General features: G+C 40.9%; 1 protein-coding gene across 8 annotated transcripts in view; it reads right to left on the bottom strand.

Moving 5' to 3' along the window:
• LOC115197242 (C2 domain-containing protein 5) overlaps positions 1-20,143 on the bottom strand; it is a 54,422-nt gene that overhangs the window by 23,952 nt on the left and 10,327 nt on the right. For 7 of the 8 annotated variants that reach the window (XM_029758597.1, XM_029758594.1, XM_029758598.1 and 4 more), the window contains 3 exons: positions 19,842-20,002; positions 9,548-9,636; positions 8,167-8,275 (listed from right to left, as the gene is read on the bottom strand). In XM_029758597.1, coding sequence (XP_029614457.1) covers positions 8,167-8,275; positions 9,548-9,636; positions 19,842-20,002 — 359 coding nt within the window. The remainder of the gene's footprint in view (positions 1-8,166; positions 8,276-9,547; positions 9,637-19,841; positions 20,003-20,143) is intronic. The other variant, XM_029758593.1, reaches the window with a different exon arrangement.

Genomic DNA, 20,143 nt, shown 5'->3' with positions numbered 1-20,143 from the left:
TATATTTTTTGCGACTTTTTTGAATCATCGCACACTTCATGTAGCCTAGGCCATAGGCCTATATGTTTTAATAAGGTTTGTATCACAACTAAAGTGGCCAAATAACGTCGTACAATTAAGCACATTGATTCATTTTATAAGGGGTGTATTGCCTAAATGGCAAACATAAGCAGCGAGTGTTTCAAGTTTGGGGAAGATCATTTTCACCATAAATATGCACCTTTATAATAAAAGCATTACATGCATAATTGCATTTGCGGTCACTTTTGATAATGGTGTTTTCCACTAATGGAACATACGCGCTTATAGCCTACTACCATGTGTGCATTGCTGAGCTTATGTGAAGAAATAGCCTAATAGTTTATAAACATTTTAAGCTAAACATTCTAATCTGTTGCGTCAGCCACATTGTGTAAAAAAAAAGTGGATGCTAATGGCTGTATTAATTTGGGATCTATCACATCCCACAACTGTCCCAGACTATGTTTACAAAGTCAATTTCTCGCACAGAATGGAATAGGTCGACCTTTGCACTATGGGGGATAGTAGATTGACATAGGCTAGTGCTTTTGCTGTTTGTTAGGCCTACTCATCTTGTTGGCTGACGAAAGGTACATGTGGACAGTTCTTCCAATATCTTCAATATGCACCTCGGAATTGGATAAAGACGTGCACAGTTGCATCCCCGATGTGTCGGTGTTACGGATACAGGTAGTGTGTATCCTGTATGTGTATTTCTTTTCTCTCCTTCTCCTCCTCACAGGTGGCAATCATCATTCCCCAATCAGAAGACACCTGCTCCTTTTCCATTACCCTATCACATCCCTTTCCCTTGGTTTAAAACCCCCAGTCAATCTCTCTCTGTGAGCTCGATCTCTCTGTGTCTCAAGCTCTCGCTCTGTATGCAGATCACTCGTTTGTTTTGCCCATACATGTCACAGTTGTCCGGTACCTGTGAGTATTGTTTTGTTGTGGTGCATGACTGTTTGTTTGTTAGTGTTAAAAGGGGTACCAAGACAAGTCGCCCATGTGCATACACTACCTGTAGGTAATTGTTGTCTAAATACCCTAGTTAGAACTGGCCGGACCACCCACTGTATTTTTGGTTAGTTAGCTAGCTGTTATTGAAATAGGCTAGTCTAGCTTAGGGGTGTTTTTGGATTGTTTCTTTCCTTGGGTCCAGCTCAGTCCCTTTTCTCACACCCCATTACCGTGTGTTTAGAAATAAACCAATAGTTTTGACGGTAGATTTAAGTTGTCTATGGTTATTTGTTCTCACTGTTACTTTATCACTATTATAATTTGCATGAGTGATGTTACGGGTCTCGTTGCCATCCCCCCCCCCAGCTTTGTTCAATTGTATTCTTCATACCATAAAATAATGCCACGGAATTCGAAGTAAATCTTGTCTGCTAAAATAACTAGTGTAGCCAACCTAACATAAGGACAACTCAGAGTATTGTTCTTCTGAAATGGAGTACATTTTCTTCATATCATGCTTCTTTAGACCTGTCTAAAATAAATAATGGATTTATTGTGAAGGTGTAGGCTATATTACATTGATTTATTAGACTTTTTAAAATGTAGATGTTCCAAAGGTCAGCATCAGTGGCTTGTAGGTTGTGTGGAAGCCAGGAGATGCTAAATGTGTTTGTTAATTAACGGTAAATTACTGTGAGACCGACAGTTATTTGCTTGACAATCACCGGTTGATGAAATTTCATGACCGCCACAGCCATATGTGACGCTTAGCAGAACTAGTTTGAACATGTGAAATCCGCTCTTTTCTGGATGGAAGAAATTCCGAGTGAGAAATATTAATCTGCCCGGCCTTGAAGTTTATGGGTCCACCCCTACCCGACCGGGTCCGGGCTCAAAATGTTAACTTTTCCCTCGGGTCAGGTCTTGATTGTCATCGGGTCTATGTAACTATAGCTGATAGACCCGAGTGAACCCGAATGGTAGGCTCAACATTTTCATATCGTCAAACCGTCCTTCTCTCATCCCGGGATTTACGGTATTACCGGCATAGCTAGTAGCTACCGAATGTCACTTTTGGTGAGTGTGGACATATACATGCGAAAGTGAACAAGAGAAATTGTCCAAATTAACTAAGTTGGGATGCATGCTTTTCAGAAGGAAGAGCAGCATGTGTATAGGGAGTAGATGTGAAAAGGACCGAGGGGGAAAAAAACGCAAGTAGGAAGCACAGGGAAGAATTGGCAACTATACAGAACTCATCCAGAGCTCTTTGACTTCTGGCAGAAAGTCATAAGATCTGATGGCAAACATTTAGTAGTGAATTGCATACAAGTGTAACTTCATCACCTCAAGTGCACTGCACAACAGAGACTTGCAGACAGATATAGAATGCTATGGACTCGCCATTAAAGGGATGCTTCGGGATTTTGGCAATGAGGCCCTTAAAACCTGTTGGGGATAGGGGGCAGTATTTGCACGGCCGGATAAAAAAACGTACCCGATTTAATCTGGTTACTACTCCTGCCCAGTAACTAGAATATGCATATAATTGTTTGATTTGGATAGAAAACACCCTAAAGTTTCTAAAACTGTTTGAATGGTGTCTGAGTATAACAGAACTCCTATGGCAGGCCAAAACCTGAGAAGATTCTAAACAGGAAGTGCCCTCTCTGACCATTTCTTGGCCTTCTATAGCCTCTTTATCGAAAACAGAGGATCTCTGCTGTAACGTGACATTTTCTAAGACTCCCATAGGCTCTCAGAAGGCGCCAGAACGTTGAATGATGACGCTGCAGTCCCTGGCTGAAAAACAGTAGCGCATTTGGATAGTGGTCGATCTGAGAACAATGAAACGGGCGCGTGCACGTGAAGTCCATTTTACATTTTCAGTCTTTGAACGAAAACAACGTCGCCCGGTCGGAATATTATCGCTATTTTCCGAGAAATCGCATAAAAATAGATTTTTAAACAGCGTTTGACATGCTTCGAAGTACGGTAATGGAATATTTTGAATTTTTTTGTCACAATACGCGCCGGCGCGTCACCCTTCGGATAGTGTCTTGTACGCAAGAACAAACGCAGCTATTTGGATATAACTATGGATTATTTGGAACCAAACCAACATTTGTTGTAAGTAGAAGTCCTGGGAGTGCATTCTGACGAAGAACAGCAAAGGTAATCCAATTTTTCTTATAGTAAATCTGAGTTTGGTGAGTGCCAAACTTGGTGGGTGTCAAAATGGCTAGCCATGATGGCCGAGCTATCTACTCAGAATATTGCAAAATGTGCTTTCACCGAAAAGCTATTTTAAAATCGGACATAGCGAGTGCATACAGGAGTTCTGTATCTATAATTCTTAAAATAATTGTTATGTTTTTTTGTGAACGTTTATCGTGAGTAATTTAGTAAATTCACCGGAAGTGTTCGGTGGGAATGCTAGTCACATGCTAATGTAAAAAGCTGTTTTTTGATATAAATATGAACTTGATTGAACAAAACATGCATGTATTGTATAACATAATGTCCTAGGATTGTCATCTGATGAAGATCATCAAAGGTTAGTGCTGCATTTAGCTGTGGTTTGGGTTTATGTGACATTATATGCTAGCTTGAAAAATGGGTGTCTGATTATTTCTGGCTGGGTACTCTGCTGACATAATCTAATGTTTTGCTTTCATTGTAAAGCCTTTTTGAAATCGGACAGTGTGGTTAGATTAACGAGAGTCTTGTCTTTAAAATGGTGTAAAATAGTCATATGTTTGAGAAATTGAAGTAATAGCATTTCTAAGGTATTTGAATATCGCGCCACGGGATTACACTGGCTGTTGAGTAGGTGGGACGCAAGCGTCCCACTGGCCCAGAGAGGTTAATATGGTCGAATCTGGAAACTATCATCTCGAAAAGAAAACGTTTATTCTTTCAGTGTAATACGGAACCGTTCCGTATTTTATCTAACGGGTGGCATCCATAAGTCTAAATATTCCTGTTACATTGCACAACCTTCAATGTTATGTCATAATTACGTAAAATTCTGGCAAATTAATTCGCAACGAGCCCGGCGGCCCAAAATGTTGCATATACCCTGACTCTGCTTGCAATGAACTCAAGAGAAGTGACACAATTTCACCTGGTTAATATTGCCTGCTAACCTGGATTTCTTTAGCTAAATATGCAAGGTTAAAAATATATACTTCTGTGTATTGATTTTAAGGAAGGCATTGATGTTTATGGTTGGGTACAGTCGTGCAACGATTGTGCTTTTTTCGCAAATGTGCTTTTGTTAAATCATCCCCCGTTTGGCGAAGTTGGCTGTCTTTGTTAGGAAGAAATAGTCTTCACACAGTTCGCAACGAGCCAGGTGGCCCGAACTGCTGCATATACCCTGACTCTGTTGCACAGAACGCTAGAGAAGTGACACAATTTCCCAAGAAACTCATGTTAGCAGGCAATATTAACTAAATATGTAGGTTTAAAAATATATACTTGTGTATTGATTTTAAGAAAGGCATTAATGTTTATGGTTAGGTACACGTTGGAGCAACGACAGTCCTTTTTCACGAATGCGCACCGCATCGATTATATGCAACGAAGGACACGCTAGATAAACTAGTAATATCATCAACCATGTGTAGTTAACTAGTGATTATGATTGATGGATTGTTTTTTATAAGATAAGTTTAATGCTAGCTAGCAACTTACCTTGGCTTCTTACTGCATTCGCGTAACAGGCAGGCTCCTCATGGAGTGCAATGGAAGGCAGGTGGTTAGAGCGTTCGACTAGTTAAAAGTAAGGTTGCAAGATTCAATCCCCGAGCTGACAAGGTAAAAATCTATCGTTCTGCCCCTGAACAAGGCAGTTAACCCACCGTTCCTAGGCCGTCATTGAAAATAAGAATGTGTTTAACTGACTTGCCTAGTTAATAAAGGTGTTAAAAAAAAATACAAAATTAAATCGGCCAAATCGGTGTCCAAAAATAGCGATTTCCGATTGTTATGAAAACTTGAAATTGGCCCTAATTAATCGGCCATTCCGATTAATCGGTCGACCTCTAGTTTATACCATATACTGGGGTATTTCAAAATAACGACGGTATGATTGTCAATACCATTTAAAAAAATATATATATATATAATATTAATATTTTGTTTTTTTCCCGTGCTACATCACTGCTTATAACTATAAGTTAAGTAAAGCTGTAAGAAACCTAAGATGTGTCAAATAAATGATATCCTGCGCAGTGCTCCAGCTATGCATTTGGTTTGCTAACTTTCTAGCTAAGTAGCTAGATGTCAAGATCAAGCTTCTTGGTTACAGCAGAGACATTCAATCCCCTCCTGGATGAAGATCCCTGTTGCCTAAATCGTTTTGTGCATCTCCCAAAAAATGTATAGTGCCCCTTGTGTGCACTTCAGGTTATACCGTATACTCCGGTAAGGTACAGAAACGGTATGACGGTTATGAACATCAGGATACAGCCCATCCCTACTAGCTAGAGTCAAAGAGAGCCACGGACCCTCTTGCTTGGTAAACTACTCTGGCTCTCCAAGCCCCATAGTGGATATACACTACACAAGGTGGACTTCCTCTCTATGTGGAACGCAACGTCTATGTGGACAAAAGTGCATGCTGCCCATAAAAAAACCTGCCCCCGCCCCCTTGCACATGCATGCACGTCCATCGATGGAGTGAAGCTTGTAGCCACCTTTAGGCTTTGGAGTACAGACCACATCAGGCCAGAGCCTCCTTCAGCCCAAAAGACCAACACACAACACAGGCAAGCCACAGCACACCCCAGCCATGCACTACCAAACCTCAATACCAGGGGGCAGCAAACACCACACACACAGCACAGAGAGGAAGTTATTACACACACACACACACACAACTAGCAGATCCAGGTTGAAGTCCCCGTAACCACAGATCTAGGATCCGATTAACCCACCCATAATCCTAACCATTAGGAGGATGAAAACATAATCCGACCCAGTATCAGTGACCTGGGCGGCAGGTATAAGTGACCCGGGCGTCGTGCCATCAACCGAAAGGTCGCTGGTTCAAATCCCTGAGCTGGCAAGGTGAAAAAAATCTGCCGTTCTGCCTTTGAGCAAGGCAGTTAACCCAGAACAAGAACTGCTCCCTGGGCACTAACGACGTGAACGTCGATTAAGGTAGCCCCCCGCTGATTCAGAGGGTTTGGGTTAAATGTGGAAGACATATTTCGGTGGAATGCATTGTTGTGCAACTGACTAGGTATTCCCTTTCCTTTCTCAGTTGTTAGAGCTTAGCAGTTCCCTATAGGGCTGAAGGCCTAATGTGAACCTCCCTTTCTCTCTCTCTCTGGAACATGGTGAGACAGACTTTAGGAAGCAACTGTAGAAGGATTCACCTGCTGTAAACATGGGCTGTAGGCTATTCCCATTCTCCACCCTTCGGGAGAAGTAGTACACACTTGGGGAGAAGGGTGTAGAATCGGGTGGGGGGGGGGGGTAATGGACCAATGTATATAAATCATTTCTGCTAGCACACACAGAATAGGATCAACACACTGATCCCACTATGTGTGTTACCCCTCTAGCCATTCATTGGTCCTTAATACAGATGATCCCATTGAGTTCAAACATCTCTTTAAAACTTCTTAGGGCTAGGGGGCAGTATTGAGAATTTTGAAAAAAATATGTGCCCATTTTTAACTGCCTCCTACACCAACTCAGAAGCTAGAATATGCATATTATTGTTCAGGTTTGGATAGAAAACACTCTGAATTTTCTAAAACTGTTTGAATGGTGTCTGTAAGTATAACAGAACTCATGGCAGTCAAAACCCTGAGACAAATTCTGACAGGAAGTGGATACCTGATGTGTTGAATTACCTTTAAGCCTATGCCATTGAAACACACAGGGGCTTATTAATCGTTGAGCACTTCCTATGGCTTCCACTAGATGTCACCAGTCTTTACAAAGTGTTTTGAGTCTTATACTGTGAGATCTGACCGAACAAGAGCCATGGAACGGTGGTGGCCGATTAGACTCTGGCGCGCGGGTTCATGTTGGGTACTCTCGTTCCAATACGTTTTAAAAGAGAATGCAATCGTCCGCCTTGAATATTATTCATGTTCTGGTTAAAAAAGGCAGTAATGATTTATGCTATACAACGTTTGACATGTTTGAACGAACTTAAATATTTTTTTCCCCCTCGTTCATGAAGTGAAGTCCGGCGGGCATAGATCATGTGCTAACAACACGGAGCTTTTTGGACATAAATGATGAGCTTTTTCGAACAAAACTACATTCGTTATGGACCTGGGATTCTTTGGAAGTGACATCTGATGAAGAGAATCAAAGGTAATGGATTATTTACATAGTATTTTCGATCTCTCCAACATGGCGGTTAGTCTGTATCGCAAAGTGTATTTTTCTGGGCGCAGTGCTCAGATTATTGCAAAGTGTGATTTCCCAGTAAGGTTATATTTAAATCTGGCAATCCGGTTGCGTTCAAGAGATGTAAATCTATAATTCTTTGAATGACAATATAATATTTTACCAATGTTTTCGAATAGTAATTATTTAATTTGTTGTGCTGATTGACTGGCGGTTATTGGAAGGAAACGATTTCCTGAACATCAACGCCATAGTAAAACGCTGTTTTTGGATATAAATATGAACTTGATAGAACTAAAAATGCATGTATTGTCTAACAATGTCCTAGGAGTGTCATCTGATGGAGATTGTCAAAGGTTAGTGCATAATTTTAGCTGGTTTTCTGCTTTTGGTGACGCCTGTCTTTGAATTGACAAAACATTACACACAGCTATTGTCAATGTACTCTCCTAACATAATCTAACTTTATGCTTTCACCGTAAAACCTTTTTGAAATCGGACAACGTGGTTAGATTAAGGAGATGTTTATCTTTCAAAGGGTGTAAGATAGTTGTATGTTTGAGAAATTTGAATTATGACATTTAATTGTTTTCAAATTTGGCGCTCTTGATATTTCACCTGTTGTTGATAGGGTGTACCAGGGGTGGGACGCTTGCGTCCCACATAGCCCCTAGAGGTTAACAAGAGTGATCGGTCATGTCATAATCTAACTAGCCTGGAAACACAAGCTACACTGCAACATGGATTACAACCTGTAACATGTTGCTGTGTTCTATAGCTGGGACCGTGCAGTAGTAGGGAACTCACCAGGGTTGTGTATGCGGTCAAGCAGCTTGACCGAGCGGGCGCTGACCACTCCCCCGATGTGAACCAGGAAGCCGGGGGGAAAACAAGTCAACGTGAAGAAGGGGAACTCCTGAAATTACACAGGGTCAGAAAAAAGTCTGGTTAGGGGTCAAACCTGTCTCTGTGAACTCTGGTTACCATGGAAACAGTAGAATTAAGGATTGCGCGCTCAACCCTATCCTCGTCATACAAAAAAGATGCAGGGTTGTAAGGGCATAAGACAGAAGATAAAACCCCACACTGACTGAAAGTAGTATTAACATATGTCATTCATTTAGTAGCAGCAACAGAGTAATCTGCTAAATGAGGTAGTGTTGGTTCATCTCTTCTACCTCAGATACACAACTAGACAGATGACAGGCAGACAGAGTATACAACAGGCCTCAAGTCAAGGTCTGGAGGTCTGCAGTACTGCTGGTTGGCTTTTTGTCCCTGCTAGTTAGTTCAGTTAATTGATTATCACCGAGGTCTGAATCAGTCCCTGATTAGAAGGGGTAGGATGAAAACCAACAGTACTGCCTTCGTGGTCTGGATTTGAATAACCCTGATATACCGTTTATACAATAACAGCATACCAGTAATACAATGCAGAGTTTAATTGAAAATGGCATTGTGTGACAGAGTCAGTCTCCTGCTGTGACGGTCAATAGTCAACCCAGGTGTGAAAAGTGTGATCCAGGACAGGTGTCATCCAGATGAGGGGGTAGTGAGTGGGACGGCACCTCCCCATGCAGAGTGAGGCTGTGTGTTTCAGCCATGCCAATGATATGCATACGAGGAACTGCTACAGCATACTGGTCTAGACCAGCAATTTCCCAACCTGAGTGATTGTGACATCGCCATGGTAACGGAGTGGAGCGTGCTTGTTACCATCGATCAGGGGACTAAGGCTGCATCTCAACTATCTACCTTTCTTCTCTCCTCTATCTGCACTGGTGACAAATGACAGAACTGGACAGGTAAAAGCATATTGCTAGTAGGTATCCTCCATGTTGCTTCTTCCCGTCCTGTGTTAACAGATCAGTGCAGATGGAGAAGATGAAGTCACTGTAGAATTTTGAGAAACAGCCCAACTCAAGAGTAGAAGCCCTGAGCAGAACCCAGACAGGTAAGACAGGTTTGATAGAAGCATCCAGAACAGTGAGTGTGTGTGAAAGAGAGACATACCCTGGTGTTTACAAATATACCAGAGGATGAGGCTCCCTGAGAGGAAGGAGTGGTCAAGAGGATGGAGAAAGGGAACATTATTCACTCTTACATAATCATACTTCACCCTCACACACACTTCACAATTACCCTTTCACACAGCACAATGCCGTACGGTGTGTGTGTGTGTGCGTACCCTCTGCTCCAATGCTGATTGGGCCTGCTGTCTGAGGAGGGTCTTCAGCGGCCCTGCCTCTTTCCCAACGCTGATCCCACTCCCCATCCCTGATAGGATTAGAGAACACCACTTCACCAATCACATCACTTCATTACAGACAGCAGGCATTCCTCAAAAACCATAGGAAGTAAGTAAGTACCTTTGCCAGGCCTTGGCTTGTGTGAGCCAGAACGCCTCGACAACCATGCAAATCCCATATTAATCGTATCCCTTAGACTACTAGCTAATATCTATCCTGAACAAAAATATGAACGCAACATGCTAAGTGTTGGTCCCATGTTTTATACGCTGAAATAAAAGAACCCAGAAATGTTCCATATGCACCAAAAAGCTTATTTCTCTCAAATGTTGTGCACAAATTTATGTACATTCCTGTTAGTGAACATTTCTCCTTTGCCAAGATAATCCATCCACGTGACAGGTATGGCATATCCACGTGACAGGTATGGCCTCACAACAGCAGACCACGTGTAACCACGCCATCCCAGGACCTCCACATTCTGCTTCTTCACCTGTGGGATCGTCAAACCAGCCACCCGGATAGCTGGTGAAACTGTGGGTTTGCGCAAACGAAGAATTTCTGCACAAACTGTCAGAAATGGTCACAGGGAAGCTCATCTGTGTGCTCATTGTCCTCACCAGGGTCTTGGCGTCATAACTGACTTGTGGGCAAATGCTCACCTTCTATGGCCACTGGAGAAGTGTGCTCTTCACGGATGAATCCCGGTTTCAACTGTGTGGCCGAGCATTTTGCTGATCTCAATGTGAACAGAGTGCCCCATGGTGGCAGTGGAGTTGTGGTATGGGCAGGCATAAGCTACGGACAACGAATACAATATAATTTTATCGATGTCAATTTGAATGCACAGAGATACCGTGATAAGATCCGGAGGCCCATTGTCGTGCCATTCATCCACCGTCATCACCTCGTTTCAGCATGATAATGCACAGCCCCATGTCACAAGGATCTGTACACAATTCCTGGAAGCTGAAAATGTCCCAGTTCTTCCATGGCCTGCATACTCACCAGACATGTCACCCATCCATTGAGCACCAGATACGGACAGGTTTTCTGATCCACTCCCCTATTTTCTTTTTTAAAATGTATCTATATTCCCAGTCATGTGAAATCCATAGATCAGGGCCTAATTTATTTCAATTGACTGATTTCCTTATATGAACTGTAACTCAGTAAAATCTTTGAAATTGTTGCATTTATATTTTTGTTCAGTGTACATTGTAATTACCACATCTTTGTTAATGACAACATTCCCATAGATCTACCTGTGAGGATAGAGTCCAAATGGCTGCTTTATTATCCCCTCTGTACACTACTCTGCCTGGCCTGGGAGGCTGCAGACTATGCCACCTTATAGACTCAAAACAGGGGTGGGGGTCTGGACATGCCATAAACCACACATTGAGGTGGAAAAATGGGTAGGGGAAGGTGGTCGTCCAAGGCAGTCAATGAGGCCCAGATGCCAGCAGGGATGGACAGTTTACCCCAGGTTAAGTGGTGTAAGGTCAAGTAGGGCTAAGGTGGTTTGGAAAACGTGTGCAAATATAGTGATTTCGGAAAGTATTAAGACCCCTTGACTTTTTCCACATTTTTAAATTACAGCCTTACTCTATAATGGATTCAAAAAATTGTTTTTTACCCTCAATCTATACACACTACACCATCATGACAAAGCAAAAACAGGTGTTTAGAAATGTTTGTAAATATATAAAAAAATAAACTGATATTACATTTACATAAGTATTCAGATACCAGAATAGATTATCTAGTGATTCTGTCTCTTCACAGCAAAATCTACAGAGCTGACATTGTTGTATGCACTATATTATATATTTACATTTTAGTCATTTAGCAGATGCTCTTATCCAGAGCGACTTACAGTAGTGAATGCATACATTTCATGATTTTTTTTTTTGTAATGGCCCCCCGTGGGAATCGAACCCACAACCCTGGCGTTGCAAACACCATGCTCTACCAACTGAGCCACAGCGGACACGGACACACACGGACGGACACGGACACGGACACACACACACGGACACGGACACACACACACACACACACACACACACACACACACACACACACACACACACACACACACACACATTGAAAAACTAAGTGTTGAATCAACTGTTGTTTTTTTCTACCAGTTCATAAACCATGTGCCATGGAATTGGTACATCAAAAATATCTTCCCATTTATTTTGCAACCTGTATGATGCTATTGTCAACATTTTTGTCCTCAAATTAATCTGGTATATTTTTCTATTTATGCCAATTCCTTTCAGCCAATTTGTATCTTTAATATACGGCAGGCAAAAAAAATCCCTACGTTCTCCCGTTTCCACTTGCCTCCGTTTCTATTCATAATATAATTAATAAACATAATACCTTTTTATTTTCATCCATAAAGATGTTTTATTGAATCAGTATATTTTAGTTTAACCTGTCTTTTCTGGAGGATAAAACAGAAATTGTAACCAGCGTTGCATGGCCTGTTTAAGAAAGGGCTATATTTTAAACAAAATTTCATTTTCAATCAGTCGTTAATGAGAAGTTGTAATCTGTATAAAGGCAAATTTTGAACAATGGATTAGCCTTTCTTAAAAATCTACTGGAGAACCGTTTTGGGTTTAACTATAACTTATGTATGAGTGCTTTTAGTGAGAGGTTTAAACCTTAATAGTTTTAGCCCCCCAAACTCAAATTCATTATATAAATAGGCACGTTTAATTTTGTCTGACATATCATTCCAAAAAAATTGAAATCTTTTTTGCTCATATGATTTAAAAAACAAGTCATCTGGAGTAGGCAGTGCCATTAGTAAGTACAGTTGAAGTCGGAAGTTAACATACACTTAGGTTGGAGCCATTAAAACTCGTTTTTCAAGCACTCCACTCATTTCTTGTTAACAAACTATAGTTTTGGCAAGTCGGTTAGGACATCTACTTTGTGCATGACACAAGTCATTTTTCCAACAATTGTTTACAGACAGATTATTACAAGTTGACTGTGCCTTTAAATAGCTTGGAAAATTCCAGAAAAGGATGTCATGGCTTTAGAAGCTTCTGACATAATTTGAGTCAATTGGAGGTGTACCTGTGGATGTATTTCAAGTCCTACCTTCAAACTCAGTGCCTCTTTGCTTGACATCATGGGAAAATCTAAAGAAATCAGCCAAGACCTCAGAAAAAAAAATTGCAGACCTCCCCAATCTGGTTCATCCTTGGGAGCAATTTCCAAACGCCTGAAGGTACCACGTTCATCTGTACAAACAATAGTACGCAAGTATAAACACCATGGGACCACGCAGCCGTCACACCACTCAGGAAGGAGACGCCTTCTGTCTCCTAGAGATGAACGTACTTTGGTGCGAAAAGTGCAAATCAATCCCTGAACAACAGCAAAGGACCTTGTGAAGATGCTGGAGGAAACAGGTACAAAAGTATCTATATCCACAGTAAAACGAGTCCTATATCGACATAGCCTGAAAGGTCGCTCAGCAAGGAAGAGGTCACTGCTCCAAAACCGCCATAAAAAAGCCAGACTACGGTTTGCAACTGCACATGGGAACAAAGATTGTACTTTTGGAGAAGTGTCCTCTGGTCTGATGAAACAAAAAACAGAACTGCTTGGCCATAATGACCATCGTTATGTTTGGAGGAGAAAGGGGGAGGCTTACAAGCTGAAGAACACCATCCCAACCGTGAAGCACGGGAGTGGCAGCATCATGTTGTGGGGGTGCTTTGCTTGAGAATGTGCCCAAATTCACCCAACTTATTGTGGGAAGCTTATGGAAGGCTACCCGAAACGTTTTACCCAAGTTAAACAATTTAAAGGCAATGCTATGAAATACTAATTGAGTGTATGTAAACTTCTGACCCACTGGGAATGTGATGAAAGAAATAAAAGTAAAAATAAATCACTCTACTATTATTCTGACATTTCACATTCTTAAAATAAAGTCCCAACTGACCTAAGACAGGACATTTTTATTAGGATTAAATGTCAGGAATTGTGAAACTGAGTTTAAATGTATTTGGCTTAAGGTGTATGTAAGCTTCCGACTTCATGAATAGACAAGTATTTACCTATTTTTGCTAACTTTCTATTGAAATTGATTTTGGTAAGTGAATTTATAGTTTTTGAGATGTGAATACCAAGTATAGCTACTTGACCATCCGCCCATTTTATTGGTAAACTACAAGGTAGTGTAAACTCTTTTTTTTTTTAACAATCCAATACGTAATATGGTACACTTGTCATAATTCGGTTTTATTCCAGAGAGGCTAAAAAAGTCATCAAGATCTTCAATGAGACTGTGCAGGGATCAGCATACATTGACACTTTTGTTTTAATCCCTAGAATATCTAACCGTCAATGTTCTTGTTGGATCTAATTTTAATAGCTAACATTTCAATGGCCATAATAAATAGATATGGAGACAAAAAACAGCCTTGTTTTACTCCTCTTAAAAGCTCAATACTTTCTGAGAAGTAACCAATATTTACTATTTTACATCTGGGGTTGCTGTACATAACTTTAACCCATTGAATAAGAGATTCACCAAAATTAATGTAATCCAGGCATTTATATATAAATTCTAGTCGTACTTTATCAAACGCCTTTCCAAAATCTGCTATGAAGACCAGGACTGGTATCCTTGATGTTTCATAATGTTCAATTGTAGTTGTCATAGTATCTCCAATATATCATGTTAAAAAAAAAAAACTGTCTGATTAGGATGAACAATACCTGGTAAAACCTTTTTTATTTTATGCGCTATGCATTTCACCACAACACTGAAGTGTAAGAGGCCTCCAGATTTTTTAAATGGACTGTATCTTTATACTTACCACCAGGGTCCTGTTTTAGTAGTAATTAAATCAATCCTTCTTGTTGAGTACCTGACAGTCTCTAATTTAAACATACTAATAATGGATCTTGGGTTCATCAAAAAAAGGTATGATATACCTCTACTGGTATACCATCAAGCCCTGGTGTTTTTCCAGACTGAAAAGATTTTATTGCCTCAAAAGGTTCCTCTTCTATAACTTGGCCTTCATACGGGTCTTTCTGTAAATTTGTTAATTTTACATTATTATTATTATTATTATTATTATTATTATTATTATTATTATTATTATTATTATTATTATTATTATTAGGAAATAAAGTTGACATCATTCCGTGGAAATGGAGGAGACAAAGAAAACATATGCTTAAAATATTTTGCTTCCTCTTTCAAAATATAATTTGGTGAATCATGGATGACTCCATTTGTAACGAGTTTCTGTAAATAATTTTTGCTAGCATTTCTATGTTGAAGATCCAATAAAAAGTGTGCATTTTTCACAATTTTCCGTCCAATTCGCTTTATTTTTGTAATACATTACACTTGATCGTTCTTTAATAAGTACTTCCATGTCTTTTTGTTTTTCCTATAACTTATTTTGTGCCTCTATAGTACAGTTTCCATTACCATCTACCTGCGCTGTTACTTCCCCTATTTCCTTTATTAGTCTAATCTTTCGACTTAAATTGCTTTTGTTTTAATGAGTATTGTATTGAATGGCCTCTAAAAGTACATGTAAGTGTCCCATACAATAAGGGGATCTGCTGTACCTATGTTGAGCAGGAAAAAAGTTAATTATGAATTATTTTGCCTTTGCCTTCTTTGGGATGGGGGGCGGTATTTTGACATCTGGATGAAAAGCGTGCCCAAAGTAAACTGCCTGCTACTCAGGCCCAGAAACTAGGATATGCATATTATTGGTAGATTTGGATAGAAAACACTCTAAAGTTTCTAAAACTGTTAAAATAATGTCTGTGATTATAACAGAACTGAAATGGCAGGCGAAACCCCGAGGACAAACCAACCACCCCCCCCCCCCAAAAAAATCATCCTACCACTGATTTCAATGGCTGGCACTTTTATAATAGGGCGAAATTGTGCCCGATTGACATCTAGTGGAAGCCCTAGGAACTGCAGTCTTTAGAAAGCGTTTCAGGTTGTTTTTTGGAAAAATGAGCCAGAAATTGTAGTTTTTCTAGGTGGCTCCCATTTTGGCTGTAGTGTTTCCAAGCGCGTGGATGAGAGAGAGTTCTTTGGTATTTTTCTCCGGTAAAAACAATTACGATTCTCCATCTTAAATTTTATCGTTTATTTGCGTACCTAAGGTTTGATTATAAACGTTAATTGACTTGTTTGGATAAGTTTATTGGTAACGTTTGGGATTCATTTTGTATGCATTTTGAAGGAGGGAAACCGAGTGGATTATTGACTGAAGCGCACCAGCTAAACTGAGTTTTTATGGATATAAAGAAGGACATTATCAAACAAAAGGACCATTTGTAATGTAACTGGGACATTTGAGTGCCAACAGAAGAAGATCTTCAAAGGTAAGGCATATATTATATAGCTATTTTTGACTTTCGTGTCGCAACTCCCTGGTTGAAAATGATTTGTTATGTATTTGTGTGCTTGGCGCTGTCCTGAGATAATTGCATGGTTTGCTTTCGCCGTAAAGCCTTTTTGAAATCTGACACGGCGGCTGGATTAACAACAATTTAAGCTTTATTCTGATGTATTGCACTTGTGATTTCATGAAAGTTTGATATTTATAGTAATTTAATTTGAATTTGGAGCTCTGCAATTTCACCGGAAGTTTTCAAAATGGGACGCTAGCATCCCACTGATCCGCAAGACATTTTAAGAACAAAATGTCAACCAATAGGCTTTGATTAAATTTACAATATCCCCATCCACGTGAAAATTCTGTAAGAGTTATAAGGAGGCCAAATAGATGGTGGGTCGATCGCATTTGGTCTCCTATTAATACTTTTTTAAACTTTTGATGCCAGCAAGAATGAGACTAGGAAGTAATTAAGACGGCTAGCTTGATTAAGCCTGCTCCATGTATATTTCACAAGGTCAGGGTTTTTTAGCCTCCATATACCCACTAGTGATTTCCTTTACAATCCATTGAGGTACACTGCCGTTTAAAAAATTTGGGGTCACTTCGAAATGTTCTTGTTTTTGAAAAAAATACATTTTTTTTTGTCCATCAAATTAATCAGAAATACAGTGTAGACATTGTTAATGTTGTAAATGACTATTGTAGCTGGAAACAGCTGATATTTAATGGAATATCTACATAGGCGTACAGAGGCCCATTATCAGCAACCGTCACTCCTGTGTTCCAATGGCACGTTGGTTTAGCTAATCCAAGTTATCATTTTAAAAGGCTAATTGATCATTAGAGAACCCTTTTGCAATTATGTTAGCACAGCTGAAAACTGTTGTTCTGATTATAGAAGCAATAAAACTGGCCTTCTTTAGAGTAGTTGAGTATCTGGAGCATCAGCATGTGGGTTCGATTACAGGCTCAAAATGGACAGAAACGACCTTTCTTCTGAAACTCATCAGTCTATTCTTGTTCTGAGAAATGAAGGCTATTCCATGCAAGAAATTTCCAAGAAACGAATGATCTCGTGCAACGCTGTGTACTACTCCCTTCACAGGAAAGCTCAAACTGGCTCTAACCAGAATAGAAAGAGTGGGAGGCCCCGGTGCACAACTGAGCAAGAGGACAAGTACATTAGAGTATCTAGCTGGAGAAACAGACGCCTCACAAGTCCTCAACTGGCAGCTTCATTAAATAGTACCCGAAAAAAACCAGTCTCAACGTCAACAGTGAATAGGCGACTCCGGGATGCTGGCCTTGTAGGCAGAGTTGCAAAGAAAAAACCATCTCTCAGACTGGCCAATAAAAAGAAAAGATTAAGATGGGCAAAAGAACACAGACAATGGACAGAGGAACAATGTCTACACTGTATTTCTGATCAATTTGATGTTATTTTATTGGACAAAAAGTGCTTTTCTTTCAAAAACAAGAACATTTCTAAGTGACCCCAAACTTTTGACCGGTAGTGTACTTAAAACCGTAATCTAATCTCTCACCATAATAATAGATTCATTCGTAGCTTGTGAGCTCAATAGATTATTATATTTTTTTTGAAGAAGTGTGAATCATCATTATTTGGCCCACATAGATTAATTAGCCAGATCTGTTTTTGGTCCAATTTAAAATAAACTTTTTAAAAAAAGAATCCATCTTCCTTGAGGATCTGTTTAGACAGTTTGAACAATCGGATCAACATTTGTATTAATTAGTATAATCACCCATTTTGAGTTTCCTTGCCCATGACACAAAATATATTTCTCACTCCAAGTCCTTTTTCCACCCAACCTCATCTCTCTTTGCTCTGTTCCGTCTTGTCCTGTCTCTCGGTCCCTGCCGCTGAAAAATATCCCCAAAGCATGATGCTGCCACCACCATGCTTCACCGAAGGGATGGTGCCAGGTTTCCTCCAGACGTGACACTTGGTATTCAGGCCAAAGAGTTCAATCTAAGTTTCATCATATCAGAGAATCTTGTTTCTCATGGTCTGAGAGTCCTTTAGGTGCCTTTTGGAAAACTCCAAGTGGGCTGTCAACTGCCTTTTACTGAGGAGTGGCTTCGGTCTGGCCACTCTACCATAAAGGCAAGATTAGTGGAGTGCTGCAGAGATGGAAGAACTTTCCAGAAGGACAACCATCTCCACAGAGACACTCTGGAGCTCTGTCAGAGTGACCATCGGGATCTTGATCACCTCCCTGACCAATGCCCTTCTCCCCCGACTGCTCAGTTTGGCCGGGCAGCCAGCTCTAGGAAGAGACTTGGTGGTTCCAAACTTCTTCCATTTAAGAATGATGGAGGCCACTGTGTTCTTGGGGACCTTCAATGCTGCAGAAACTTGTTGGTACCCTTCCCCAGATCTGTGCCTCGACACAGTCCTGTCACGTAGTTATACGGACAATTCTTTCAACCTCACAGATTGGTTTTTGCTCTGACATGCACTGTCAACTGTGGGACATAATATAGACAGGTGTGTGCCTTTCCAAATCATGTCTAATCAATTGAATTTACCACAGGTGGACTCCAATCAAGTTGTAGAAAGATCAAGGATGATCAATGGAAACAGGATGCACCTGAGCTCAATTTCAAGTCTCATAGCAAGGGTCTGAATACTTATGTAAATAAGGTATTTCTCTTTCTTTACAAAAATTTCCAAAAACCTGTTATTGCTTTGTCATTATGGAGTATTGTGTGTAGATTGATGATGCAAAACATTTATTTAATCCATTTTAGAATAAGGCAGTAACGTAAAAGGAAGGGGTCTGAATACTTTCCGAACGCACTGTATACAGCTGTTATAGAGGTTTCTGAGGGGTGGCTATAGAGGTTTCTAAGGGGTGGCTATAGAGGGAGTTTGTAAAAGGTGTTTTAGACATTCATGACTTTTGCACTCTGTGCCCTACCTGAGACTATAATAAACGGCTATTTAACTATTTTAGTGTAACAGGTGTTATACAGGATGTTGTTGGGCTTCGTGACTCCTGCAAGCTGTTATAGTGTTACGAAAAGAGTGTTGTCAGGACTGTTATAGAGCTTCATGACTCTCCTACCCAAAGGCTGCCTGCCATCAGCTCTTCACTGTATGTTACTCTTTCTCAAGACATACCCCTCTGATTGGACAGAGGGGAGAGGGGGCAGGGTGTTGGCTTGGGGGCATACACAAGGCTGCACAGGATTGGCCCAGAGGGAGGAAGGGGCTGGGAGTCAGAGGAGAGGGCTGGGGAACTGGGACAGAGGAAGATCCTAGGACGGGAGACAAACCTCTCTTGGGAGGTGGTAACTGTTGAGCAGAGAAAAAGGTGAGGAAAGCGAGAGAGGGAGGAGAGGAGGAGAAGAGAGCGACAGAGAGGCAGGTGGGGAGAGGAGAGGTGAGCCAGAAAACAGGAGAAAACAAGACATCAAGAAAAGCAGAGAAGAAAGGGACAGCGGAGGAAAGTCACAAGATCTTAAACCTGACCGGAAAACACAAATCCTTTAGGAAGAAGGGAGTAGAGAAGAGAGGAAGGAAGGGGGGTTCCTAGGGTGTATTTCCACCAGTATGGGGAACCATGTCCTGCCCCAGGGGGTGTGCGGGTTATTACTTGGTCAACACCAGAAATGTATGGTCCACAGCTGCTGTGTGTGTGTGTTTCTAACACAATGACTTGAAATAAATCAATTAAACAAGGAAATGGGATGGAAAAATTAAATACAGTCAGGCTCAGGGTGGGGGGTGAGGAAAGGAGCAGACAGAGTGTGAGGAAGGGTGAGGAGGGTGATGGGGTCTTACCCATCTTGGGCGTCAGACTGAGGTCTGTGTCTGAGGAGGAGGACTGGCGACTGCAAGGCTTGGATGGAGAGAAGGGAGGAGGAGAGGAGGAGGAAGGAAGTGTTCTGAGAGGGGTGGGAGGGACGGAGAGGGGGTGGGTTGGGTCCTCACTGAACACGGGCCTGCCAGGAGAACACACACATCAGTCACCTCACCGTGTGTGTATGTGTGAGAGAGGTGCGTGGAGTGCAAATGACTGGGCTGCGGAACTAAAAAGCCAAGCACATGAAGCGTAAACAGAAGCACACAGATATATCAAACTG

This window comes from Salmo trutta, chromosome 7, assembly GCF_901001165.1.
Source record: "Salmo trutta chromosome 7, fSalTru1.1, whole genome shotgun sequence".
Taxonomy (NCBI): domain Eukaryota; kingdom Metazoa; phylum Chordata; class Actinopteri; order Salmoniformes; family Salmonidae; genus Salmo; species Salmo trutta.
The sequence above is the reverse complement of the archived record's forward strand: the minus strand, read 5'-3'. Positions and strand labels throughout refer to the sequence as shown.